The sequence below is a fragment of the Chelmon rostratus genome, chromosome 3 (genome assembly GCF_017976325.1).
Source record: "Chelmon rostratus isolate fCheRos1 chromosome 3, fCheRos1.pri, whole genome shotgun sequence".
Lineage (NCBI taxonomy): Eukaryota > Metazoa > Chordata > Actinopteri > Chaetodontiformes > Chaetodontidae > Chelmon > Chelmon rostratus.
Window position 1 is genome coordinate 25559067 of NC_055660.1, and position 27354 is coordinate 25586420.

The 27354-nt window shown below is 43.0% G+C and overlaps 1 protein-coding gene across 7 annotated transcripts; it reads right to left on the bottom strand.

Annotated features, from left to right (window-relative positions):
- Positions 1-320: 320 nt before the first annotated feature.
- On the bottom strand, positions 321-27353 carry ctnnd1 (catenin (cadherin-associated protein), delta 1). Of its 7 annotated transcripts, XM_041934494.1 has the most exons (23): positions 27286-27316; positions 20174-20321; positions 16472-16546; positions 16256-16381; positions 15721-16007; positions 15504-15594; positions 15110-15300; positions 14542-14797; positions 13653-13724; positions 12610-12760; positions 12218-12419; positions 9537-9654; positions 8878-9034; positions 7955-7972; positions 7594-7659; positions 7281-7408; positions 6397-6547; positions 6043-6238; positions 5687-5880; positions 4780-4827; positions 4510-4592; positions 2931-3025; positions 321-2498 (listed from the first exon to the last, which is right to left on the bottom strand). In XM_041934494.1, the coding sequence occupies exons 2-22, from the start codon at positions 20312-20314 to the stop codon at positions 2966-2968; spliced, it is 2811 nt and encodes a 936-aa protein (XP_041790428.1). In that variant the 5' UTR covers positions 20315-20321; positions 27286-27316; the 3' UTR covers positions 321-2498; positions 2931-2965. The 7 variants fall into 7 exon arrangements, with proteins under 7 accessions (XP_041790428.1, XP_041790434.1, XP_041790430.1 ...); XM_041934500.1 differs by lacking the exon at positions 20174-20321 and having other exon boundaries at positions 27286-27353; XM_041934496.1 differs by lacking the exon at positions 2931-3025 and having other exon boundaries at positions 27286-27315.
- Position 27354: the final 1 nt, after the last annotated feature.

Consider the following 27354-nt stretch of genomic DNA (forward strand, 5'->3'; position numbering starts at 1 on the left):
ATGAACATTACACTTACCAGTATTTTTCGTTTGCACAAGCAGATGTTTTGGATGCTTGATCTGCATTTAAAACAATGACGCTAGCATTAAACCCCAAGCCTCAAACTGAGAATCGCCGACTAATTAAATGATTCCCCGTTACTGTCGCTTCTGAAATAGCGAGTCGCTAATAGTGACACCTACTGGCCGCTTTGTCAAATGACAAGGAGGTGAACTACCTCGACATGATCAACCAATGTTGTTTCCGTTTGTAAAAGCACATTCTGCTCCTCATGGATTCAATAGAAAAGTGTCAACAAGAGGCAAAAGAAAACAGGCTCTGAGAAATCATTTTCTTTTTTATTAAAAACAGTATTGCTAGTTACATAATTCATTCATAAATGAGAATGTGCAACTTTAAGAGCCAAGGCAAAGAGATTATGGTGTAGTCCAGAATCAGATTTTTCCATTAGTGTTCGAGTATCTGATGACTGTGTTGGAGGAATTTATTTAGCTAACTTGTTTTGCATTTAATTAAGACATGAACTGATTTTTTTCAATCAAAACATAAAAACTGATTGCATATGCTTTCACCCAGAGCACCCAAAACAATTAAACCCAAATCAAAATAAAAAATACATAAAACCATTAAAATTAACAAATATTCTCTTGTACATATAGTTTAAATGTGCTTTTATTTTTTTCTCCACTTAACCTAATAGCAGATTCTGGTCTAGGCCTCCTTAAGATTTTCTAACACAAACCCTTTCTCTCCTCTATTCAGCTCTTCTAGTCAGTCCACTCTTGAAGGCAACTGGTTACTTTGAGAAAACGAGGCATCGTCTGTCGTGTTTTAACTGGCATGGAAAACAAATAAAGGAAAGGTTTTTTTAAAAAAAAAAAAAGAGGGAAAAAAAACACACATTATACCCCCCTAGTGCTTCTTTTAATCATCCACTCAGTAAGTATCTACATCTCACTCGGCACTAATATGCATTCTTCTACAGAACGAGCGCTGTACTTAAGAAATGCGGGCAAAAAACAGACAATACTGTGTCTTCTCCCATGTACTGTTCTGTAGTCTTAAAGCCAGGTAGGCTATGGGTAGCAGTGAATTGTACAGAACTCGAGTTTTACACCTTATAAAAAAATCAATCCCAATGACAAGAATCAACTCTTACATACAAACAAGTTCACATATTCCATTATCTTGTGGAATAGAAAACTGATGAGTTCCATATACAGTATTCCCAACTAGTTACCCACTGAGAAAAGACACCTTGATTGGTTAACCCTGTCATGTTGGACAAACCCATCAGACCGATCCTGAATGAGTGAGGCACTCCAGTTAGCCCACACAGATGCTCTTGGAGACAGTCTTGTATGTACACATTCATTCATAAGATTACAGACCTGTAGATAAAAGGAAATGAACCCACTTAATCCTGTGATCTCTCCCAAGAATTACAAAGTTAAGGGCTTACATTTAACAGAAACATCACTTTAGGAACACAAGACAGACTATATTGTCTATTCCAAAGAGCTGGAAAATAATTTCGCTATTTCTGTCTGTAGGAATGTCCATACTAGGACCTCCACTCTTATATCTATGGATCACAATCAAATACAGAAAATGCAGCATCCCCATGCATCTTGATGATGGACTGTCACCGACACAAACTGCGCACAAAACAAAGCAGATGACAGTTTTCAGTGTAGCGGCTGTAAAAAGTCTTGCGTTCAATATTGGCAGTTGCAGCAGTAGCAGTGTAATTTGGCACATGTGCATTACTGTGGTACAGAGCAAAGCAAGAAGAATAGCCACTACCAAAACAGAAGCAGAAGCTTTACACATATCTGACTAGATCATTAATCATTGGTTGTCAATGGTAGGAATTTTTTTTGTTGTTGTTATTGTAGCATTTCACATTAGAGAGAGACAGAGAGAACAAAAAATGGCATTCCCTCAATATCTTCGAAACATAGTGATAGCCATTTATGTAAAGTTTCACCAAAAAGTGTTCTGATCCTCATAGTTCTAATTAGTTTAATTAGTCTAAATCTACGCTCCAACCTCCAAGAAATAGAAAAGTTCTCAGATGAAGCCACAGTCTCTGCTTTTTGTCACAGAGAGAATTAGTGTTGTCCAGGCAAGTCGTAGCGTTGTTGCGTGGAGATGTCGGGCTGTGGCCATGGCATCTGATCGAGTGGTTAGTGTTTTGGAGCGCAAGCATGCGCAGAGCACAAAGTGGTCATAGTGTCTCGTCCAGTTTGTCCACAGGGAGCGTAGATCCATGTCAGTTTTTTCCATGTGGTTTCAATAGTTTGTTAGCTGCAATGGAGGAATGTAACAAAGAGAGAAAGAAGAGAAGCTGCAAAAGAGCGAAGAGAGACAGAAGAGTTGAGTGTTTAGGATGGAGTTCAGTCCCATCGGTAGTGTAGTGGTCCCCCATTGTCAGTTCAGCATGGGCAGTAGGTGGGAGGAGGCTGTCGTCTTGTAATGCACACAATCAGTTTTTCTGCAAGAGAAAAGGAGGCACAAGTGTGGGAATTGATCATGTGGGGCAGCTAATCTAAGAGATTCATGCCTGGGTGGGAAGAATGGCACATCTCAAATTCAGATTCACAGCAGTGGCTTTAAAAAATAAAGACAATACACAATAGTGACTGCTGGCAACAACATTAAAGATCACACGTTACATAAAAATTATACTTACTGTGCAGAGAGAAAAAGAAAATAAAAACACATCTCAGGATAAAGAACAAAACCAAAAAAATTCACTGACACTTTTGACCAGCAGGGGGAGCAAAAACAGTCCAAATACAGTACAATGGAAGCTCATTGACAACACTGTTCACTGTCAAACACACAAAGTCACAGTTCTTAATACACAACTAAGATATTAGGCCATGCAGTGAGTTGAGAGTAGCAGCCGGTGGGACACACATACCATGCGCTGACATGCAGTGTGACAGTGGGTGTAGCCTAACCATCGTAAGAATCCATTAGAGGCAAAGAGGCCTGCCTCTCCCCATACATCCCTCCCTGAGAGAGAGAAAAGAGAAAGACAAAAAGAAAGAGCGTAGGAGTGTGTGGTAAATAAAGAGAGGGAGGAGGAGACCAAAGGAGACATACAGAGAGACAAGACAGAGTGAGGACAGGGTAAATAAAGAAATAAGAGGGTTAAGAGTGAAAATTCAATTGAGAAGGTGAAGAGACACAAAACATGGAAAAGACGGAAAAAAGAACCGCATGACAGAACACGAAAAAAGTGGAGAAAAAAGTGGAGGGAAATACAAAAGGTTAGTTTAATGTTAGATCATATTTCAGGGGGGGGGGGCACCGGTGAGAAATCATGTGCAAGACACAGATCAACACGCAGTGCTTTAACAAGACATGCACCAACATGCCGTCTGTGGGTGTGTGAGAGAGCATGTCCATTCACACGGTAACATTTCTAGCTGGAAGTGAGGACATCTGTCTGTGTATCATCCTGAAATCCAGAACAACAAAACCTGTGTGTGTGTTCCACGTGACTAACCATTTCATTTCAACAACAATTTCCATGTTTTTAGCTGCGTGGTGATGCGTAGTCAATCCAAAAAACATCAGCCAGCTTTATGGGAGGCACAGACCAGGGCGCGAGACTAACAGCGTCCCGGGGACGTCAAATGTGTTTGGGATGAACAGAGATCTTCCCCGGGACGCCTCCAGGGATTTTTGTATGCATGCATGTTTAACTATCGCCCAGCAACATGACAAACTGAACCAAGCACTAACTACAGCGGCGGGCATCTTCTCATGCTGTTACTATAGTTACGATCACCAGCTGGCTAATTAGTATGTGACTTAATCCTTTATGATTAAACTCAGTAAATTCAATATCAATGGGAGACGCACCCTATATTTTCCTGATAATGCTACATTGCAGTTTAACTGTAGTTTAACGTGACAGCACAACAAATTTACCGTACATAAATGTACTGAAGTACTTCAGCTGAGTACAGTTTGGAGGTAAAAGTATTATGAATGCAAATTCTTTTCACTAACATCTAGTTAGCCAAGTAAACATTTTGATTTTCATTAACTTTGGGATGGTTAAAAGTGTTTTCAGCACAGCGGTGAAAACAGCTAGCCTCGATTCCTGACAGACTCTGCACTGATGTCTCCTGAGGACCAGGAATTACTTCAGAGATGCAGAGGTTTTACACAGTATTGGCACATGAAGATTAAGTAACATCCGGTGACGGACTGCTCAACAGAAAGATCGTTTTAAAAACACTCGATGACTTGATGATTATCAAGTCTGCATTCATAGTCTCACAAATTAGCATTTTCTACAAATTGTCTGTTGCAAGCTCTTGAAGTTATACTGAGGTATGTAAAGAGATGTAGAAAGTATGCAGCAGAGTTCATGTTAGGAGTAAAGGAGTTAAGTAATTCTCATTAAAGTGCAGTCATGCAGGATTATGTGTGTGGGAGGGGTGTGTGTGTGTGTGTGTGTGTGTGAGCATGTGGCCAGTGTTTACCTGTACTGCGTCTTTGTCAGCAGGTTCGAGTGTGTTATCCAGAGTGTTCCTTCTCCCCCTCTGGTCCAGTGTGGAGTAGGCATCTGGATAGGAGAAACATTGGTTAAACCAGAGGGGTGGGTGTGTGTGTGTTTGTAATGCAAGGATCTCACAAAAAAAAAACTCATTAATAAGTTTTATCTATTACACATGCCAACATCACAGTCTTGTTTGTGTGTGTGTGTGTGTGTGTACGTGTGTGTGTTTTGCATTTTCTGTTGTCACACTTGCCTGGTCCCAAGTCATTCATTGGAATCATTTCCCGGTCCCCTTTGCCCCCTGTGCATTAAAGACACAAAAACAACAACAATGAGCATCAATATGTGCTGTTAAATGTTACAGCTCTCTTAGCGAGGCAGTGTCGACAGCCACACCGAGTCCTGCCAAAGATAGAACAGTGTGTAGGTGTGTGAGTGTTTTGTAAGTGTTTCAAGTGTCAGACATGAGCCAGCTAGTATTTGCAAATATACAGTATAGCATTAGTTGTGTGTCTGTGTGATGGGTGGGGTTTGGAAACTTGAAAATCAGTGCCAACGAGCTTAAAAAATTCTTTTGAAAATATTAAAAAGAAAACACAAACGTAGTGATTAACAACCCGAGTCGGGATCATCTAAAATGCCCCACTGTGGTAAACCCTTTAACGTCTTGTACATGAAGCAGGTTGAGACAAACATGTAAGAATTAATTGCAACTTCTGCAAACAGCCAGAAACTTATCAACTACAGTACACAGAAACACAGCGAGAGACTGGAAAGGAGTGCTGGTTCTTTGATACACTGCCACATTTAAATCTGTAGAATTTGGAGCAGAGCTCTGTGGAGCTTAAGTGAAATAAAAGACTTGTGTTGAGCAAAAATACTGGAATTAGAGCTTTTTCATGCCCTCCATAAAAAACTGTTTCAAAATAAATCAGAGCAATCACAAAAGCAATGAGACTGTGTGTTTGGGACTTCATTTTGGTTCACATCAGCACGATAATATACTAAAAACGCTGATAATGCTTTTGCACAAACAATGCTGGAAAGGGACCTACAGACAGGGCACGCTGAAGACTTGTTTTCACTCATTGAACTTGGAGATATGTGGCCTTGCACAACAGTCCACTTTACATGCATGCATTTCCTTTTCACTTCCTGACCTTTGTCTATGAGCGGCAGAGTGCTGTCCTCATATCCTCCGTTGGCCCTGGTGTTGTTGCTGGGAGGGTTTAGGTTGACCATGAAGTCCGTCTTCTTCCAGCCGTCCTTCTCCAAAGTGCGCCTCAGCTCCTTGTAGCCCCACACTGTCTGCAGCACCAGGCCGGCCCCACGTACCTCCCTCTCAGAACGGTTACTGATGATCCCCGTGGACGGGACAGGCAAAGAGAGGGAATTAAAAAGATGATGGGATTTATAAGGGATGCATCATGAAGGCAAGTAATTCAAACTGCGGTTTTAACAGGCTTCAAACTCGCAGACAGAAAACGATCCCAAAATATCTTCGATCAACCCTTACCCATCCTTGTTAATGAGCACCAGTCGCTCGATTCCCTGTGAGGCCCTGAGGATCTTTGCTGCTTCCAGGCTGGAGCCCAGCACCTCATGGAGTGTGCTCAATACCGACACCACCGTCTCTTCCGACAGAGCTCGCACCGGTTGACTCTGACCACCACCAGGCAGGTTGGCCACCAGGTGAGGCACCGCGTGTTTACCTGACAACACGCAAGCACAAGAAGAGTTCTTAACCTTGAAACGCACTACTGACACCGTCCTCTTGATACAAGAAATCCTTCCACGTGGTTAAAACTCTTTATTAAATACTGTTGGGAAGAACAACTAACTCAGTCACAGAGAGTGCTCCCAGTCTCACCTAGTAGATCTCTGTTGCGTGCGTCAATGGCCAGGTTGCGGAGGGCTCCAGACATGGCGCGGACTACACGGTCGTTGCCATGGGCCAGCAGCTCAGCCATTATGGGTAGACCCTTCTCCTGGCGCAGCAAGGCACGGATGTAGCGCCCATACTAAACAGACACACATTTTTTTCCCCCATTAAATCAGGGACCAGCTTCTCTACCTTTGATAGAGTGTGTTTTTAGTTTACTGTCTCTCTTCCAGGGTCTTCCTGTGCCCTTTACCAAGACTCGGTACAAACAAACGGTTCATAGTTAATTTCCAAGTGGTTCCGCTTTACAAGAATCTACCTTCAAATATATCCATTAAAAAAACTATTTTGTTTTGCATGAAGACAGCGATACAGTTATACAGTACATTTATAGCATTTTGTTGTTGATAATCCAGTGCAGAGAAACCTTCATTATTACACTGTATTTATATTAGAAGTAGGTAAGTATGGTATTAGGCATCTTTCCCAAAGACAAGCACCAACTAGTATTCAAACATTATTTTTTTCCTGATTATTCCATTCATGAATTTTACATGTGGCTTACTCTTAATCTCAGTGTCATTCAAGACTGGACATGCCTCCTTTAACAATAACCCAGGGGATGACAGTTAAGTTTTTGTAGTGGAATTTTAGGGTCAGGACAAGGTCAAAGTAGTGGAAAGTAAGGCCAAGTCACATGATCATTACCTCAGGAAGCTCTTTGTACTACTGCCTTGGTCTGTTCCCAATAGTGACGAACAAACTAAGATCACATTACAATATCGTATTACAAGCTCTGTTTGGTCCTGTAGCATGCTGTAAGAGCTATGTTTCCCAGTTAGAATAGGAGAGTAACGCAGAGCGGTTCTTACAGTCCAGCGTCCAGCACACAGGTTCTGAACGGCTCCAGCTGAGGCTTCCAGCACAGTGGGGTTCTTGGACTCCTTTAGCAGGGAGGTGTAGATGCGTACCACCTCCGGCTGGTACAACAGCTCATAGCCTACAGGAAAGGAGGAGAGGGAGAGTGGGGAAGAGGGCAGAGGAGGGGTGGAAGTGTGGAGAAGCAGGTAAGGACAGCAAGAGTGATTGATGGGAAAATAAACAGAAGAAACAGGGATGCAGTTTGTTTTTTTTTTTGCTGTATGATACAGGATACATTAAACTGTCCACTGAGCCTACAGTTACCTTTAGCAGGTGTGGTTCTCTTTGGAATGTCTATTATGTCTGCAGCTGCATCCTCATCTTTCCTACCTGGAATCAAACATTAACATGACAGCCTTAGAGACACACAGAATCTATATACGACATATTTATTTTAGAGAATGACTTGTACTGTTAGAAATGTTGTTCTAGTTTGGTTAGAAATGTGCAATGACCAAAAACTGGGTTGCATGTTAGGTATTTCACTACAACTCTTGCACAGTGAGAGGAAGACGTGCATGTTAGTACTAAGACAGCTACATCGACCTGTTAGCTACTCTATTATTAATACCACAACAACAACGGCAACAGGCAGCAGAAGCAAGTGCAGTCATACAAAGCTTACCTTTGGAAAACCACTCATCTGTAGCCCAGCTCGAAAGGGGGGGGGGGGGGGGGGGGGGGTGGAGGAGAGAGAAGAGAAAGAAGGGATGGAGAGGGAGGAGAGAATGACAGAACAGGAGGAGGAGAGAGCATTTACAGTAAGTAAAAGGAAAGCAGCCATAACTGAGCCACCCAGTTAACACCTGCTTACATCCCATCAGCACTGCTGCCACCACACAGAAATCAGCATGTGTCATGCCAGGTATGAAGACTAAATAAAGCTCATCAAAGAACACAGAAGCTCGCGTAATCATTTTATACAGACACACACACACTCCAGAACTGTACAGTATCAGTTTGAGATTTTGTTGCCGTGATACATTTCTGTGCAATACACCTGAGAAATAATACACACAGAAAAGCATTCACCTTATGAAACAATTAGTCGATAAATCAACTACCCAATCTTTTTGTTAACATGTCCATATGTGTACTGTTAGTATGGATGGTCAAGACCTTCATGAATTGTTTCTATTGCCTCATTATATCCAAATAAAAATAAAATAGCGAAAACAAAGACAACTAGCAGGGAGAATATGCAGTATCTGACTTATATGAATGTTGACAGATGTTCATTGTTACAGCGAAATGATTTTGTAATAACAAAGGTAAAGCCACGAAAAGAGTCGTAAGGGGGCGTGTAGCTGGGAAAAAAAACAAATCAATACTCAGTGAAACACAAACAGTGCAGCAGGAGAGAGGATGAGCTTTCTTGCAGTTGGGGAAATAGTTAACATTCCTGTGAGCGAGTGGTTTTGTTTGTGCGTGTGTGTGTGTGTGCGCGTGCTAGTATCAATCCAGCGAGAGACTGCTGTCAACAGTGACATCACCGCAAATGTTCAAGAACAAAGGTGGCGTACATGTCTCTCTCGCTCTGACACAGACCTTTGCTCTTGCGGGAGCTGAAGCAGCCGCCCTTCTGGCTGGAGGGGGCGGGGCCCTGGTTGAGGGGTGCGGCCTCCTGGTAGCGCTCACAGCCGGGGATTTCGCGATGCGCATGATAGGACAAGTTCCTCAGCAGACACACACTGTTCTCTATCAACTGCAACGATGGTGGGAAAACGGCGGGGTGGAGAAAACAGGAGCAGTGAAGCCAACCTGCCACGTTCTGCTCATTGTAAAGGCATCACATCACCTACGCACAGTGCATCATACACCCACTTGCTATAATGATGTCATTACATTTGGTCTTAAAAAAAAAAAAGAACACTCCACAAGTTTAGCATTGCACTCATTAAATTAATTAAAATAAAGGTTCAAAACGCTGCGTTATGTAAGTGGCGGCTGATGTGGCCTCAAGCTGCTAGACGTCTGGTAAGCTCACTTCCACATTTTTTCAGTTTCAAGCTTGTCGTCTTTAGTCCCACCTGACGGTGACTTAAGTGGCATCACTTGAGGACATTTATCAGACTTCACGCAGCTCTATAGACACATGCAACTTTTTTTCTACATCTGGAGTAGTACTCCCCAACACCTTTAAACAGACTTTATATAAAATTGGTGGAGTTCTCCTTTGATGTCAGATATGTCTGAGTTACACTTACCTTATTGTCGACGTCTTTACAGTCAATCTGGGACTGGACGATGTACATGAGCGAATCAACCAATCCTGTGCACTCCCTCAGCTTCCTCCTCGCCTCACTGCGCTCCGAACTCACATTTCTTTAGAGGGGCAGAAAGTTGAGAGGCGGAGAGACAAGAATGTAAAACGAAATAAGGATTAGCAGTGTGAAGACAAGCACACAATCCTTGAGCACACCCCCAAGAGGTGACTGAATGAAACTCCTGTTAAATCCACTGGTTTTTAAAGGCAGGAGAGTTTAGTGAGATTAAGTTACAGCTCTGGACCAAATCATTCAGCTGCCCTTTGACTCAGTCCTACTTAGAGATCTAACATGCCTGGATGGATGGAAAGTGAGAACCAGTCCTTCACTCATTGATGTAGAAGACACATAAAGAAAGGAACATGAGGGAGAAAACTCTGTGGAATGATATTCAGCCTTGGTCTTTTGTGCCGCTTTGTTTTTCTTAGTGGCAGACACGCCCTCTCACACAATACCAGGACACATTCCCTTCCACAGCAGGGGGCACTGATTTCACTTCACTGCATAGTTCAGGAAGTTTATTTATATGCCGCAGTAGGCAAACATTTATAATGTGACACGCAGATTAAATCAAATCAGGGCTGCAGCAGAGAAGAGCGCTACTTCTCAAAAAGAGAAAAAAGAAAGTGAAAAAAGAAAAGCTTTAAGTTTGCTATATTTATATGATCCTGGTGTCAGGTGCTGGCAGTAAATCCTCTCTGTGCGGGCGGAGAGTGAAACAAAAACTGTACTTCTAAACAGAAAGTGAGGGCTTCAATCAGAGGAAGATTAATCAGTGTTAGACCCGCTGCCTCTACACCAAGATTGGCCGGGAAGGTGAAATTAGTGAGTTTACTGACATGTTGGCTCTATGGATGGCACTTTGGGTTGTCATTAAATTTGATGGCACTCATGTGATCCCTCGGGATGAATCATTAACAGTAATTTAACTGGTGCCTTGCCTCTCTGGTCTGTGACTACCACTATTACTACTTTCTTTTCTCTGCTCTCAGGTAAAAGTTTCTATACAGATTGCCTATGCCTGAGATTTTTATTAAAGCTATATGTATGGAATTTGTGTGTTCAATAGGAGCTTTACAGTTATTATATATTATTCTAATTATGACAGCTAAGTTTTTGTTTGTAGAAAAATGAAACAATCTAGGAGGGAAGAAAATGGTGCAACAAGTGTACTACCTTCAACACATTTATATAAAGTAGTGCAGTGTATTCAATCTACAGGCAATCCACATTAACATTTAACATTTGTGGTGAATAATTGTTTATCTTTTAAAAGCAACATCTGCATGTTTATGTGTTAAGAGTGGCCTCAACAAGTACTGTATGTTTGTTCAAGTCACCCTTCAAGCTGGCAAGCAGTTTTGTTATTTGTTGAAATTCTATTTAAATCCTGAAAGCAATCAAAAAATTAAAAATTAAATTTGGTATCTGTGGCTGTTGCAGGCCTGTAATTAGCCCATCCAATCATTTCAGCCTCCCTGCCTGTCTACCTACGTACCTGCCTACCCACACACACTCTGCCTGTGTCTTTGTTGCACATGACCGGCTGCTGTTTTGCTTGTATGACTGTGACATTTGTTTGCTGATGTGTTTATTAAAAGAACCGGCCTTTTCATCATGACCCCCCTCTCCTGACTAGTGAGGCAGTGTGTGTTCATGCGTTTTGGGGGGGGTGGCGGCTTTGGAGGGAGCAATACTGTCCAGACCATTTCTGCAAATATCAAACTTGAACTCAAAATCTTCGAGATTACAAAGTTATTCACGCATACTTTTCTAGACCTGCAAATGAACACTGTAATTAACCATGTGGTCAAGGGGAATGCACAGATAACAGGCCGGCAGGCTAGAACATACTGTTTACACTGTATGTGTCAATGCCCCGCTGTCCTCTGCTCGCCCCCTCCAGTGTCCACTCTGAAATTCCATTCTTCACCCTCTCCTGATCCTGCAGAGTTACTGTGAGGCAGCAGTCATTTTTTTCTTTCATAAATAACTGACATTTAACCTTAAAATGTTTTAATGAGCACTATATAACATCAAACAAGATATCCTGTTTATAAGCACTAATAATTAGAGAAAAGGCATCTGGTATGCTCAATAAAACACATGCATCATTCATGACAAACCTTTGAATATGACTGACCTGCATGGAGGGCTTACTGGTTCATTGCTTTCAATTGAGAGAGCAGCTTTATGCAAGTGCACTTTAACTGCAGCTACTGTACATTACCCAAAACTGGAAAAGCAATCAGAAGCAGAAATTGTGGCATACTTTTAACTGTTACAACTGATTAGAAAAGGCTCTACATTTCATGAAGAATGGGCCACCTTGTTCTGACTGACAGCAGCACATTAGGCCTTTGTAATTATGATTGTGCCATCATTTGGATTATTAGTAGAATGAAAGGTTTCACATGAACATACTGTAGCTTATTTCCTCTCTCTTCATTGAGACCCATTGATTGTTTTTTCCTGTTAACTCGCCATTGCTCCTTTCATCCCTCATTACATCCCACTGCTCTGTCAGTCTGTTGAGCTGGCATGTTTCCATTTCCCTCTCTTGTTAACATGAACCCTCCCTCCTGCCATCTCCTCATCATCATATCTCCTTCCTTTCATACCTCAAGCAGCCTGCTGTGTTGGTGAGGGCTGTCTCCCACTCAAGATGTCTGGGTTTGCAGTTCTCCTCCCCTCCCCCTGCTCCGTTGCTCCCTCGCTCCCAGCCTGAATGGGGCACCATCACCTCGTCGGAGAGGGCGTGCAGCGCGTGGTCCACTATCTCCATTTTCACAGAGTCATGGGACGACAGGTTCCACAGTGTCCCTGGGAAAGAAAAAATGCAGAATTGCCATATTTCACTATGAAGCCAACTTCCACTCTTGCCAAATGTCCCTCTAACCAATGAAACTTCACCACAAGTTCAACCAATCAATCTTACCAAAGTCTCAATCCTGGTTCGTGAACAGCCAAAGTCATGTTCACACAGTTTGTATGTTTCCAATGTGCCTCTAACCTGTGATAATGTCAGTTAGGTCCTGGTCACGGGTCTTTCTCAGCAGCCTGACCAGAGCAGGCACTCCGTCACAGTTCTTGATGGCAATCTTGTTGTCTGGATCTTTGCCATACGAGATGTTCTTCAGTGCTCCACAGGCTGCATAGTGAACCTAAAACAAAGATGCAAAAACAGCTTATTGAGCTGTTAGTCATGATGGAGTATCACTTACAGAGCACCAATTTCACAAACATGGATTTACTGTAGTAGTAGAAAACTTGTAACTGTTAGACTGTACTACGCAAGTTATGCCTAAAATGTAATTGCCTATAATTAATTGGAAAATTATTTGCCAACATTATGAACATATTTTCACTACAAAGCAACGTTGACTTCAGTTCAAGTTCATGAACATCCTATATCAATATTGCATGTCACTTCTTGTTTTAAATTGTTGAGACTGTTTCTGTGACACTACATTCTGTCCTAATTTATATCTCAACCTTTCAGACAGACAGACAGTCAGATAAAGTGTGCAGAGCTTTTGGAAGCACTTAAAAGCATTAAGAGGATGCAGTTTCTGCTTGACCCATTTCTCCTGCGAGCAAGTCATCCGACACACACCCGACTTCAAACTTGTCATTGGCCACAGAGCATGAAATGTGAAATTAAGATGCTTCTTTGCCTCTAGAGTGGAATGCATGATGTGGTTTGTCTGGTAATGCCCCTACAAACATCAGCAAAACTTTGCCACAGCTTGTGCTAAATGAAAGGGAATCATAGAAAAACCGCAGAATGTTTTGGCCGAAACCAAATTTAGCACAAATGTTGACCTACAGGATTTGAGGAGAAGTCAAATATGTAATGCTTATTTCTATTTTCCTTTTGATCGGTATTAGTGGTGTGTCTCAAGTTTAACTTGTCTCAGGCCAATGAAATGTTTTGGTGTTACATAAGAAATACACTACATCCCTTAAGCCTTGCTTTTACCCCACCTACTTCAATCATAACACACTTTCAGCAAAGAATGAAGAGAAAGCCATGGAGAAAATCAGCAAACTCACCTCTCTGTTTGGGTTGTCAAGCATAGAGACCAGCGCAGGGATGCCTTTTAGACGACGCACATCAGACTTCACCTGGAAAGCAGAAGGACATGTCACGTCAATGGTGATGTGGATGGGGGTCAAGTAAAGGCCAGTTTAAGTTTTCAAAACAGGCCAGTAAATCAAACATGTCAACGTCACTCATGAAAAAAGTAAAAGATGCAACGACGTACGCACAAATTAAATCAGAACATGAAGGAAGAAAAACAAAGCACAGGACAGAGGACAGCATGTTGGAAAAAAAGAAATATCCTGGAACACCCTTAAACTGCAATTCTAGCAGTAAGAGTTATTGCACAAAGTAACGCTGCCTTTCTCTCTTTTTGCCAGCACTGTCGCATTCGTATTGTTTGAATGAACTTTACTGGAACTGTCACTCTGACTTCAGTGTGAGCAGCCACATCAGGGCCAGTCAATCAGTCTGTGCAGTGTCAGCATAAAAGTCGCACGATGTAGCTGTGAAAAAGGCAGATTACAGCGGTGCAGTGTGAGCTGCTAAGTGAGCAAAATCAAAAAAGCATCTTTCTAAACAAGTTCTACATTTGGTGCCTGTACCAATTAAAAACCAGCTCTATATCCAATATCCAACCTTGACAAAAAAGGTCTACACTCTTCACTTCCTGAAATCAAGTTTTCTACCCATCCAACAACTCTTCATCTTATTCCCACTCTGGTAGACGTGTGGCTCTATTATGTCTTGTATCATACATGTCTCTATCATTCCTAGAGAACATGTTTATCTGCAGTCCTGAGAGATGTCGCTCTGACCTCGCTTCTCAACTAATTACTTTTAATTCAAGTCTATTCTACTCCAAGTTACACTAGATACAAGGCCATGAGCATGTCTTACTTTATCATTCTTATAGGTAAGATGTTGCAGGTATGCAGCTGCGTTGCTCTTGACGGGGTCCAGCCTGTAGTTGAGCATGGCGATGACCTCGGGCAGCTCTGGTTGACGCCAGCCACTGGGGCCGGGGCCTTTCCTTAGAGTGCTGTCCAACGAAGCCATGCTACCTCTTTCACCCTGGGCCAGGGGTGCTCCTCCTCCCCAGTAGTACATGTCCCCTGGGCCGCTCATGTCACCATCCAAGGTGCCCTCGTAACTCCTGGGGAGGGATGAGAACACATGGACACATTTTTGGAGGACACAAACATCCATCCATACAAACAGAGAGGAAAGACGTGATTTTTTTTTTTAGAACAGTGGTGATTCGAAAACCAAAACAATAACAATTAAATAAGTTAAATACGTTCATATTTTCTATAAAATATATCTGACTGTGGAAGGAACAATATTATTTGCACTTCTGACGCACATAAATGTCACTCTCAAATATGAAACACATTGCATACATACAGAGCTAGGGGTTACTCATCCCTAAAACACAGATGAGTCACAACAAAAACACTCAACTTACCCAGTCCTGCGCGGGGGCCCATGGGGGAATGCATGGTGGTTGCGGGGCACGGTGCTGTAATGCATGGGGTGTCCCAATCCATAGTCTGGCTCATCATAGCCCATGCTGCGCTGATCATCCTCCAGACCGTACGGCTCTGGGACAAACCTCGGAATGGAGGATAGCTCCATGGCACTTCCCATACGGCCAACCTACACAGAGACAGGCTCCAAAATCATACAAGCTTCAAACTGTATGCTGCTGATCTCTGCCTTGTAAATTTGTTCTTTAAATTCTTTACATGTAGTGTGGAAGAAAATCACCAAATTCAGCAAGAAAATCTTGAAGCAGACCGAGCTGAAATCCTCCTTAAAGGAAAGGATCACAGCAGGTGATAGAGGACCACTGAACAAACCTGTGGCTGAGCAGCATAGGGGTCCAGCTGGTTCCTGCTGTGGGCTCTGTAGCTTGGATCCAGAGTTCTGTAACCATCTGGATGGACCGGCCTAGAGAGGGGAGGGACAGGGAGGTTGAGGGTGAGAACAGGAAGAGAGGGATGTCTACCCAGCATTGATGGCTTGGATCCGAGGTGAGAGGGCTAACATAAAGATGGATTTCAACAAACATGGTACCTGTAGCGATCATCCATGCGAACTCCCCTGTTAAGGCTTGCGTAGGTTTCAGATGGGGGTCCAGTGCGGTAGTCGTCATATCCCCCTGGTGGTCCGTAGTGGTAGTTGCGGGGCACAGTGTGAGTGGGGTAGTCCATGGGCACCCCAGCTCCAGGTCCCTGCCTGTAGACCATGGGTGCAGTGTAGCCCCCCATGCCTGTCACTGAACCCCCACCATCCAGAGAAAGTGTGTCTGATACGGAGGGGATGACTGTGCGAGTGGTGGTGGTCTTTACTACTTTCTTCACCTTGAAGAGCAAAAAGGGAAGGCAGTACACAAGATTAAATAGTTAATATTCACAAGCTTTTGTGTGTCACTGTGCAAGACACACTTTGAAGTTACTCCGAGGATATCTAAAGGGAAATGTCCCAAAGAACCTGACCTCTGACACCATTCAGACACACGCAACGCAAAGAGGGTTCTACTGCCACTACTGTCTTTTAGTGGCAAAAATTGCAAAAGTTTTATCTTCCATTTTCCATCAACCCATGTTACCGTGGTTTCTGTGCGCCGCGTGGTCCCATCTTCATTGGTCTCCAGGGAGACAACAGGTGGCGACTCCTGGGGGTCTTCCTCCACCGTGTACGTCTCCTGCACCACCTGGCCAGGCTCCATCCTGAACTGCACACACATATTTCATATTAGATATCTTAGAGTAAACTGTGTTAAGAATTAAACAGGTGAAACTGGGGGGGGTCCAAAGATGCTTACGTGATGTGACCCGTTGATGTAACCCTCGTTCAGTGTCAGCCTCTCTATGTCTGCATCACAAGGAATGCGGCCGTTCTGCATTAAGGAAGAAACACACATGAGGGGATCCAACACACACTGACTGCTTAGAAGAAACGGGGGATATGTATTTATGGACACATACACACATCACACCACTGACTGAGCACTGGAACTTTTCCAGCTATCCAGAGTCCCGAGCTACTCATACAATACTGACCCAATGAAAAATCATCAATGAATGAAAAAAAAAAAAAAAAGTGACAACAGCAATTGTCGTCCAATTTCATTTTGATTTTAATGTAACCCAGCTTCATCTTGTCAACTCAGGCACTTTAATTTGCATCGTGGCTGAAAAAATACCATGCTTTATATTTTTTTTCTTATGTGCTGGTGGGCCAACTGCAAACAAAACAAGTATGGTGTTTTGAAAAATTGAGAGTGAAAGTCTGTGACGATTGAGCACTTTGGTTTGTACTTTGCTGTGTCTTTCAGCCAAAATAAAGTCTGCATGGAGTAATGGCACCACATGAACTCCACAGGTATGTAAACATCATGAATGTGAACACAAACGTACAGAAGCTTTCATGACTGCAATCCTCAGCCCTGAGCACAAGCAAGGTTGCTGGATGGAACACAATCATCCAACAAACTTGAATGAAAAATGAAAGAAAGAATGAATAAATGAATGAATGCAGAGCTTTCCATAAGTGCCAGCTGCCGGCCAAACAGCTGACTCCTCATTTAAGTCCAGCGGGCTACTTTATCAATTTTTAATTCTAATAAAATAGTTTTGCCTAACGAGTTGCAATTCGCTATGTGTGTACATTTTTACGACTACTAACCTTCACTTCAAAAACAATGCGAGCATGATGATGAAGAAACATCGTTTGTCTGTATCAGTCCCGCCCCCACATGCTCTGTATGAATATGTGTGTGTGTGTGTGTGTGTGCTCAGTTGAGATGCTGTGTCCTGTCGAGTAGTAGTAGTAGTAGTAGTAGTAGTAGTAGTAGTAGTAGTAGTAGTAGTAGTCGTCGTCGTCGTCATTGTCTTCAGTATTTGGCAAATATTAGCAAAATAATTGATGGCAAAAGAAGAAGAACTGCATTGACTGCAGACAGGGGACATCTGATTTAGAAAGGCTACTTTGGAAAACACTGGTTGGAACAATTTGACGACTGCGCAATATCAAGTCTGCTGAAAGTGCGGCATTTTCCATATATGCCAGCAGAACCATAAATAAATTATAAATAAATGAATATAAATAAAATATACTTAGGTAAGTCGAATGATTCTTAATTACAAAACTTCTGATTAGTCGAGAATAAGCATGGTTTTAAAGATTAATAGCTATTTACAGACTTTCTAATAATTACAATAATTAGCTACATTCATCAGGTAGGCAAACTCATTAAAATATGTAATAATTAAGATTAGTGTATATGATGGAATAGTGGCATTAGAATGTGCCAGAGACCACCAAATTTTGGCTTTTATGGCCAAAACTGGCATACCCCTGAACCCCCTAGCTGGCTACTTCCTATTCTTGTGGAAAGCCCTGTGAATGAACTGTGATAATGGACTGAACAGATGACATAATTAGTGAGTAATGAAATGAATTAATGACCCACAGAAAGAGACAAACAAAGAGATAAACTTCTCTCGTGAATCGACACCACCACCATTGGCCAGGAGCGGTCATGGGTGTGGTGCACTTCCCATTCCAGCCACATGGGGGCTCTATGTATCTCAACTGCCATCTATGCAGTTTCATCTCTCTACTAGGGGGGTAAAGGGGCACAGCCAGGGGGGAGGAATTGCATAACAGTGATTCAGAGATGGAATATGGTTGTCTCATGTTGCATTTTCAAATTTTAAAAAAGACAAAACTTGCTGCTAGCTGGAAGTAATACTTGCGGGAGGAGCAATGACAACCCTTTAAAGTGCCACTCTGCCCAGATCAAATACAGAAGACACAGATTCTGCATATAAACACACACTTTAGTTCAGATAAGGACTCTGTCAGAGAGAAGAGCCGAAAGTGCCGGGCAGATGAGAGCATGTGGGAACCTGTCATTGAAAACGAAGGTCCTGTTGCGCTGCCTGGGAGAGTGGCATAGGCATGCCGAAGCCTTCAGGCTATGTAAACACTCACAGCAGAGATAAGAACCAGCACAGGCTACATTTCTGTCCTGGTCTCACTGTAACACACAGTACCTATATATTTGCCCCTTATCAGCCACTAGAATGGCACTGGGATCTGTCCCGGCTAAATGTGTGCCTACATTTGTGCTGAACAGTTTGCAAAAATCAAAATTATCTTGTGATTATTTTGACAGATATAGTTATTAGGGTTTGAGACACAACTTCAGTGGGAATGGTCATTTTTGCATTTTATTTTCACTTGAAAAAAACTGGAAAATTACGGGATTTTTCATGTGGTCTGTACCAAACAAGCATGTTTCCTTACAACTGGAGAAAAGGATTTGTAGGCTGGGGCATCTCTGTAAGAGCACAGTACTTAGTTTAGAATGGTATGTTGTGACATATTTTATTGCTATCAAAAAATAGCAGCTCCCGTGCGTTGGATATTGCACCTGGCCATATCGCAACTTTGATAATATTTCGCTTAATTGTTCAGCCCCAACCTACATTCAAGAGCGAAAATCGGAAGAGGGAAAGAGAGCGAGCAGGAGAGCCCAGTCTTTTTATGGGTGTGTGTATGCCAAAGGTGTGTGTATGCCAGTTTTTTTCGAGTACGCTAATGACCGAGTGTGTCAGAAGTAAAAGATTGAGCGAGTGTACGTGTGTGTGTCTGCAAGTCTGCCTGTGATGTAAACTCAGAGCATGAAGTCACTGTGCAGTCTCTTAACCAGGTGACTGACTCACGCATGATGAAGAGGGTGTGTAAGAACACAACACAACACACTTCAGCTATGAAGCACACTCAGTAATCAAGATTTTTAAGAATTCAAAGGTAATGCAACGGGCTGTCTGGACCTTTGCCCTACTTAATGGCCTTTGCCATATTGAAAAAGCAGCTGAGGGACATCTTCCTTATAGCAGCAATAAAAAACAATAAATTAGAAATAAACCAGCTGGCTGACATTATGTGGCTACAAAGGTACACTCACAACTCTCACAGCAACCAAATGTCAAGCAAGACATCGCTCTGCATGCAAACTCCAATGAACAACTCAAGACAAACATGGTGGGTTAACACTGGGTTGTTAAGCTTGGTAGATGGAACGATATGATGATGACGGAAGGACTTATATTTTGAATGAGACATGGACAGTTACTCGGGAATGGAGAATGGAAAAATGCGTGAACTAAAGCGGTGAGTAGCAACAGAGGGTGTAAATTACGTCTTCAGGAGGGCTATACTGGAAGGAGCTTCAGTCGCTTTATCTGACTCAACATTTAACTTTCATAATTCAAGCTAAATGTCCAGCTTGACTTAACCCCACGAGGAGGTAATTCCCCTTCCCTCCCCCAAAGCTTGGTTTAGGTTCTGCTGCCATCCAGCCAGTCCACAGAGATGGAATGGGGGTGACCATGAAGATGACACTGGATGAACTCGCTCGGATCAAGGGTGAATCCGAGGGACTTTGATGGGAAAAGTGCGAGATGGAGGGTGGAAAGGAGAGGGGGCTCGGGGGCGGGGGGGTGTTCCGCGTTACCTGCATGTTGGGGAGGGGGCGGGGCAGGGTGCCGGCACACGACCTCCGCTCCTCCTCCAGAGCTCGGCTCAGCATCTCAAACTGCCTCTCCTGCTCCCGCACCGAGGCCAGCAGGGAGGCCGTACTCGCACACTGCTCCATTCACACGCTGAGAGCAGAGCACAGGACAGGACAGGACAGGATCAACACCAGAGAGTGGAAGAGATTCAACCAACACCAGGATGTAATCAAAGAGCAGACACACAGTCAGGCTGAATCACCCAAGTATACATATATAAAGACAGAGGGGCCCTGGTCCCGTAGTGTGTGCTAATGAAGTTGATATTTAGAGGTTAAAAAGCAGCAGGAGCTGACACAGGTTGGCTAAGCAGGGGGAGATAAATGGGGGAAGTGGGAGAACTGGGGAGATAACGAAGCAGGTACAGAAAAAACGTGAGTACAGACAGAACAAGAGCAAGAAGCAAAGCGAGGACAAACAGCAGGCAAGAGAAAGAAAGAAAGAGCTCACATGAGAATTCATCTCCAAAAGTGATTATTCAGTTCAAACTCAAGGTGGGACCAGCATCAGCAGAACAGAGATGGAAGCGAAATACCGCCACTTTTTCTGTTTCTTCACCTTCTGCTAGGCAGGGTTAAAAATAGAAAGACGTGAGATACGTGACGAGAGACAATCACAGCGCGTTTTCAGCTGCCGCGTGTGGAGCTTGTTAGCACTTCTTCTTTCCAAGGATGCAGACAAAGTGAGGAAGGGAAAGGGAAACAAATGTGTGAGCGCATTCAGAGGAGTTATCAAGAGCCAGTATCACACCATCAAGTTCCACCAAATTAGAAAAGCCAAAGGTGTTTTGAATTGAGAGGGTGTGCTCTACGCAGCAGGGGAAAAGATGGCAGGTCGCTTTTTTTCTCACTTGTCTCTATACTTACTATTCCCTGCAAGTTAAAATATCGATGCATGATGACAGAAAATATTATTCATATTATTCTGCTCAATATTGTGAAAACAACTATAAATCACACTAATCATTTTAACATCAGAATACATAAGTCATTTTCTGTGGGTTTGTGCTCCTGCTTATACTTTCACAGCTGAGTTTCACTCTTTCAGCATTATTCTCCCTTGTTAAAATGCAGTGCTTAAATATTTAAGGGCACAATTTTTGACTCCAAGGCAAACTTCACCTCCAACTATGGTGATCTCAGCCAATTAAAAAAACAACAATTCACATTCAAATTCGTAAGAAAAGATAGCATCTTAAACATTGAGTCGATTCATTTTTTTACTCTGGTAGAACTGTTGGTAGAACTGTAGAACTTTTCTAACATAGGGAGTTTAATGATTATTCAAATGTACAGGGAGTGCTTGACAGCAGAAATTTCATGGGAAACACAACAGAATCAAAATAAATGAATTACATAACTGTTAATTGTGGAAGCAATAAGTCATGATTATCCATTGTGCAGCAATAAAAAAAGGGCTTTTGATAAAGAAAGCAAAGAAGAAGAAAAAAGTTTTTTTGTTTTGTTTTTAAGTCAACCTGGACTTTTGGAAGATAATGAGCCTAAACACATGGCACAGATGACCTAAGCCCAAATTACAGAAGCACGATAATATGTGAACGTGACTCCGGCCCAAATTAGGACAATGACAAAGTGTGTTTTGTCAGACTTCCTCAGCAGGGATGCTGGTGAGGGAGGAATGAGGAATATGGGGAAGATTGGTTTAACTGTGTCTGTCTAATAACGGGATGACATGAGTGTGGCTCATCTCCAAGCCAGGGCAAAAACCATTTTCTACTTCAAAGTTCACTGACTCATGGAGATCAAATCTGCTCTCTGTCTGCGCACACAGGACTGGCTGAGAGAACAAAGACTCCTGTATTAGGTTTGAGTGTGCACATGCGTCAGTGTGCGCACACATCTGTGTGCAGGAGAGTGATTGTGTATGTGGGTCAGAGACTAAATAAAGGTGGAAGTGTGTGTGTTTGAAGGTGGTTATATCCTTAAATATTCAAACAGAGGTGTGGCAAGTTTTCGTAAAGTTAATGCCGCCTTGTTTCTTACCATTAGCGTGGGGAAAAAACGTATCTTTGGACAGAAACACACACAAGCTGCACAAAAACACACGCACCACCATTGTCATACATTCCACAGTGAGATTTAGCGTGTCATATCCTGTCTCAGCTGTTGGAAGCTGTCCTAATAAGGGAGCCCTTCACTTTTTCATTGTGCTGCTCTCATCTGACTCTCACAAAAACATTTTTTTCTTCCCAAGCCAAACACTTCAATCCTGGAAAGAGAGAATGGGCGCCGCTACTTTCTCTGACCCAATCAGGATGTCTGACCGCAAACCGACAAAGTGCTTCTTTACTGGATAATGCTCACCAATTGAAAGATGGCTTGAAATGATCTGAAGTGTGTCTACTGAACCCCTGTGTAAAGCTAAGAATGCATTAAAACTTGAATTGAAACCTTGACTTCACTCGACAGCATCAGCTCTCTGCTGAGATCCCAACAGGTAAACTAAATGTGGCAGCAAGCTTCGAACAAACGTTTGATGTGTCATGAAGGTTGCCTATAGCAGCCATCAAGTTTTACATTAGGGACCAAGATTTCAACTTGGCAATGCAGCACTGACACCATACATCAGAGAAGTCAACATACCACAGTGTGGGTTGTTCTTTGTGGCTCTGTCAAAACGTCAACACTTTTTTGAGAGCACAGAGGAAGGCAGCCTCTTGTGCCACCATGCAACAGACAGACAGACCCACACAACCTCTACAGCTATGCATGTCCCCACCACTAACATTCTTGTGGCAGGGAGCAGTTGCTTGTGAGAGAGTTTTAAATGGCTTGAGCCACTTACAGCCTGGACATTAGTTGTTAATCTATTGTAAGGCCATTAGCAGCAACGCTAAATCGTATCTGCTAATGGGATAGCCCTGGAATTACACTGGTAAGCCACTTACCATCCTGAGCCAACACAGATGTACACACACTGTCAGTATCCACTACTCAGTAAAAACTTTGTGAGGGACAGACTCACGGCCCGTCTGTCGGCCTATCACTCTGTGCCCTGGGACTATTGTGATGGCAGTGTATACCCTCATTTTTGTATGCTACCATTGCTATTTCAGCAACTTAGTCACTGGTGGTTGTGGCAGGCTGACACACATTCTGCTCAAGTCTGCACACACGCACACATGTGTGTATACACACATATATGTGTACACGCACACACACACACAGCTGAGGTGAAGCTATGGTAAAATGCTGCTGTGGCTTGGCCAGCCGCTCCGCTGACTCAGCCTCATTTGAATGGTCACACAGAGATTTGGCCTCGGTGTATGTGGTGTGTGTTAGCCTTGGCCCACATCCAACTACTACCGCCATTGCCATCCTGACCTGAAACCATGAAACTCCCACCCCTCTCCAATGTGGCCTACAATGTGGGGACAGTGTGGTAGCTGCAGAGAGAGTGCACATGCACACACGCCCACCCACACTCACATTCAGTCATACTCAACGCAGACTTTTCAGGGACCTCCACAAGGCCAGCTGTCTAATCTACAGGGCGCTGACTTACTATTCTTAGTAAAGAAGGAAACATGCAGGTGACTGTAACTCAGAGGGCGAAAAAGAGCCAAACAACAGACCGATCAGTTCAAGTACATGTACACCTTAATGCAGGTAGAGGTTACTTGGATGTAATACAGATATGAGGCTGGGTATCGAATGGGATTTGCTTATTTTAATTTCATGATAATGTGTCACCTTTCCAAGTATTAAATGCAGCATTACAGTCAGGTGATTTCTGTTCTACCTGAGTGAAAGGAAGAATAAATGCCTCTACCTTCTTGGCTAGCATGCCTACATTAGAAATACATTTCTCCCCATAGATGATGTCATCACCCACCTCTAGTTTAGGTAAAATATTTACAAAAAAAAAAAACTTAGTCAATCAAGCGTCAAGGGAATTCGTGAAAAAGGAGCATCACAATTTCCAAGAGCCTAGGTTGACGTCAAATTACCTGTTTTGTCTAATCAACAGTCTGAAGATATTATTTAATTTACAATGACATAAAAGAAGCAAACCTTGGCATTAGAACTAGTAAATGTTTAATATTTCTTCTTTCTTGATAACTTAAATTACTTATCAAATTATCAAATTGTTGTCAGTCACTTTTCAGTCAATTGACCAATCTACTCATTATTTTGCTGTATGAAATGAACAACAAATGCCACTACCTGCTTGGCCATCACACCCAAGTAGTAATGACTTTGACCTCAGGAACAATATCCTCTACATGGGGTGTCCAGCAGGGATTTACAAAAAGAGCAGAGGCCTGTTTCATACAACAAATGCCTATATTTAACAACTGTGGCTATTGACTAGGTCATAATCTACTAGCTAGATTGATCTCAAGACGAGACCCATCATTATCCAGGTCGCCTTGGCAAAACAGTTTCCCTCAAGTTAGGGTAAATTTATTAGGGCATTATCACAAATGCCATCATATTATTAGTATTGGCACTGAGTTAAACATATTGTGGGACTATATGGCTCATGATTTTATGTGCTTTGTCATATCGATACACTGGTGTACCACAATATGTCATATATATCAACGTTGCCACAGTTAATCAACATATAACATAATCACATTGAAGAGTAATCAATTAGTAATGGAATGGGGGGGACTGGGTTCCACTGTTAAAGCATTACAAAAACCTTGCTACACATGCAAAACTTCACACACTAACTTTCATGGTATATAACTTAATAATATTGTCATATTTGATTTTGTTGATGTAAGCCAGTGCTACATCACAGCAGGGATTTCATTTCAGTCTTCACTTCAACTTCAGTCAATAAAAAGATGTTATCACAATCACATAACAGAGAAATTCAGTAATAGTTCAAAACCCATTTAAAAACACGACAAAATTAACATTCCCGGTCAATATGTGAAAAATGGTCAAACCAAATAAAACCCAACATTCAGCAGTCGGTGAAGCTTTACCACTAGTGACTTGCAATCACAGTGTGACCACCACTTAACAAGGAAGCTGGTTGGTTGAACTGCTGTGGTGAGGACCATAAAAGTGCAAACTGATACTCAACCTTTCCAAGACCGCCAGCACTGAGGGAGGGTACTGCGTGACAGTCTTACCCTTACAGCTCGAGAAATCTGTGCACTTTGATTCCACTCTGTGTGTATCGTCATACCTCTCACATGTCCACCCCCTGCATGGAAAGCATGCTGACGCGCTCGCCGTTCAAATAAAAACAGACTGCAGGTGTAACCGTTGGAAGCAGAGAAAGAAGACAGACAGGGAGGAGGAGCAAATGCAAGAAAACCCCAGCTTCTGTGTGTCAGAGGGACACACCCGTGGTGTACTCAGAAAGCCCGTCATTACCGCGGCTCACAAATGATAGCCCTGGCTAAAACAACTGGCTGAGCAGCAAGACTTTAGCCCCCACAGACAACATGGCAAGGAACAAACTCCAGGCAGCAAAAGAAACATCCAACTTCTGATTTTCTCCCCCTCCTTTTTACATTTTACAGAAGGGACATTTCTGAGCAAACAGCGTGTCCAAACTTGCTCAAAATCTTTTCCATCTTTGTTCCAGCAGGTCAAAGCAGACATGCCCGCAGGGTATTGAGAGGAATATGATAGGCATGTCCATGCTGCACTGAAACTCACCCAATCAGCTGACCGTACCAAAGCAAATCAACAATTCAGCTTCTTAAAACAAGCTGTCAAATGTGTCTCTGGTCTGTCCGTTTTTACTGTGCAATGGTTTTTAACTACCTAAGACCACAGCTACAACCTGAAACCAGCAATCTCACTCCAAGTGTGACCCACTATAACAGATTGAGCCTGGTCCCTCTGAGTAACCCAGCATCCATTCACACGGAGGAGTGAAAGCTGAGAAGGTGTCCCGTGTTGGAAGCCTCTATGCTAGGAACTGAATAATGAAGCAACAAACACGCCTGCCACCTTACCACACCCCACACACCCAGACCCACACAACAGGTTCTTACTTTTGTATCTGGCTTCAACACCTCCACCACCATAAATCCCGTCTCCTTCCTCTACCTGGCGACCACATCAGAACAGCTGTTGAAACATAAAACGGTATTTTCGCAGCAGACCTTCAACACGCAAAAATTAACAAAAGTCGAGGCCAGCCTAGCAAAAGGCACTCACCATGCAAGCATAGTGTCCTGAAAAGCACCACGCAGCTAGTGTGCACAGACAGTGGGCGTCTCAGGTACAACAGGAAATTGATAAGCAACGTTTGTTCTAGGTCGAGACTGGACTTTGACTCCGGTTACGGTCTGTAACGCGGCGGACTGGCCGATCGCTTCCTTGTCCTCTCACCTGAATGCCCCCCTCCCAGCTTGGGGAAACTGGAGGAAAAGTCCGGTAAAATTACGCTGTTTTGGTGTTCAGAGGCAGAAAAACACGAACGACTGAACGTGTAAAGTTCTAACATTACAACGGTACATCTTCCAGCCATCCACAAACCAGACCATTCATGAAATAAACTGCTGTTAGCTAGATAACGTTACGTTGGCTGGATAATTTATATTTGCGGCTGTTTTGATATCATGCATAAGTTCTGTTAAAGTTTCCCCAAGGCTCACTCTAGATAAGTTATTAATCAAGCTAGCGAATGGAATACACCGATGCTAGGTAAATTAGCTTGCGCTACGGTGGCTAGCCTGCTAACGCTGCGTTTACAACAATTAAGTTCACCAAATGAAAGGTCACACCTCTTCCCACCTACAACAAATCCCAACCAGCTGTGCCGAGCACAAAACACCAAAAGACAGGCCATTACCGACTGTGGAGAATGTTAGGCGTGTTTTTCCAAGTCCATAAGTGTCTGCGAGGTGGATTCAGGCCTAGCCTAGCCTAGCCGAGTGCCGCCGCTGCTGCTGCGCTGACACGATCCAAACCTCGACCCGCAGGCTCCGAGAAGTGAGTTGAGATGAGACAACAAAAACACCTCGGCGCGGTCAGACAAATACCTCACAGCCGCACAAGTAAAGTGTCCACCGCGGGGTAAGAGCACTCACAGTGAGGACGGAGAAAACACCCACCTCTGCAGTTTCCTATCTTCTTTGCTTTGGCTTGTTGTTCACTTGTCTGTGCTCTTCCTCTCCGCTGGG

Coding starts and splice junctions, on each gene's coding strand:
- ctnnd1 (XM_041934494.1), bottom strand. CDS start 20,314: ATGGAGCAGTGTGCGAGTACGGCCTCCCTGCTGGCCTCGGTGCGGGAG. Junction 15,301..15,503: donor CCTATGCTGCTCAGCCACAG/GTTTGTTCAGTG, acceptor GTCTCTGTGTAG/GTTGGCCGTATGGGAAGTGC. Junction 3,026..4,509: donor CTGACAAAGACGCAGTACAG/GTAAACACTGGC, acceptor TCTCTCTCTCAG/GGAGGGATGTATGGGGAGAG.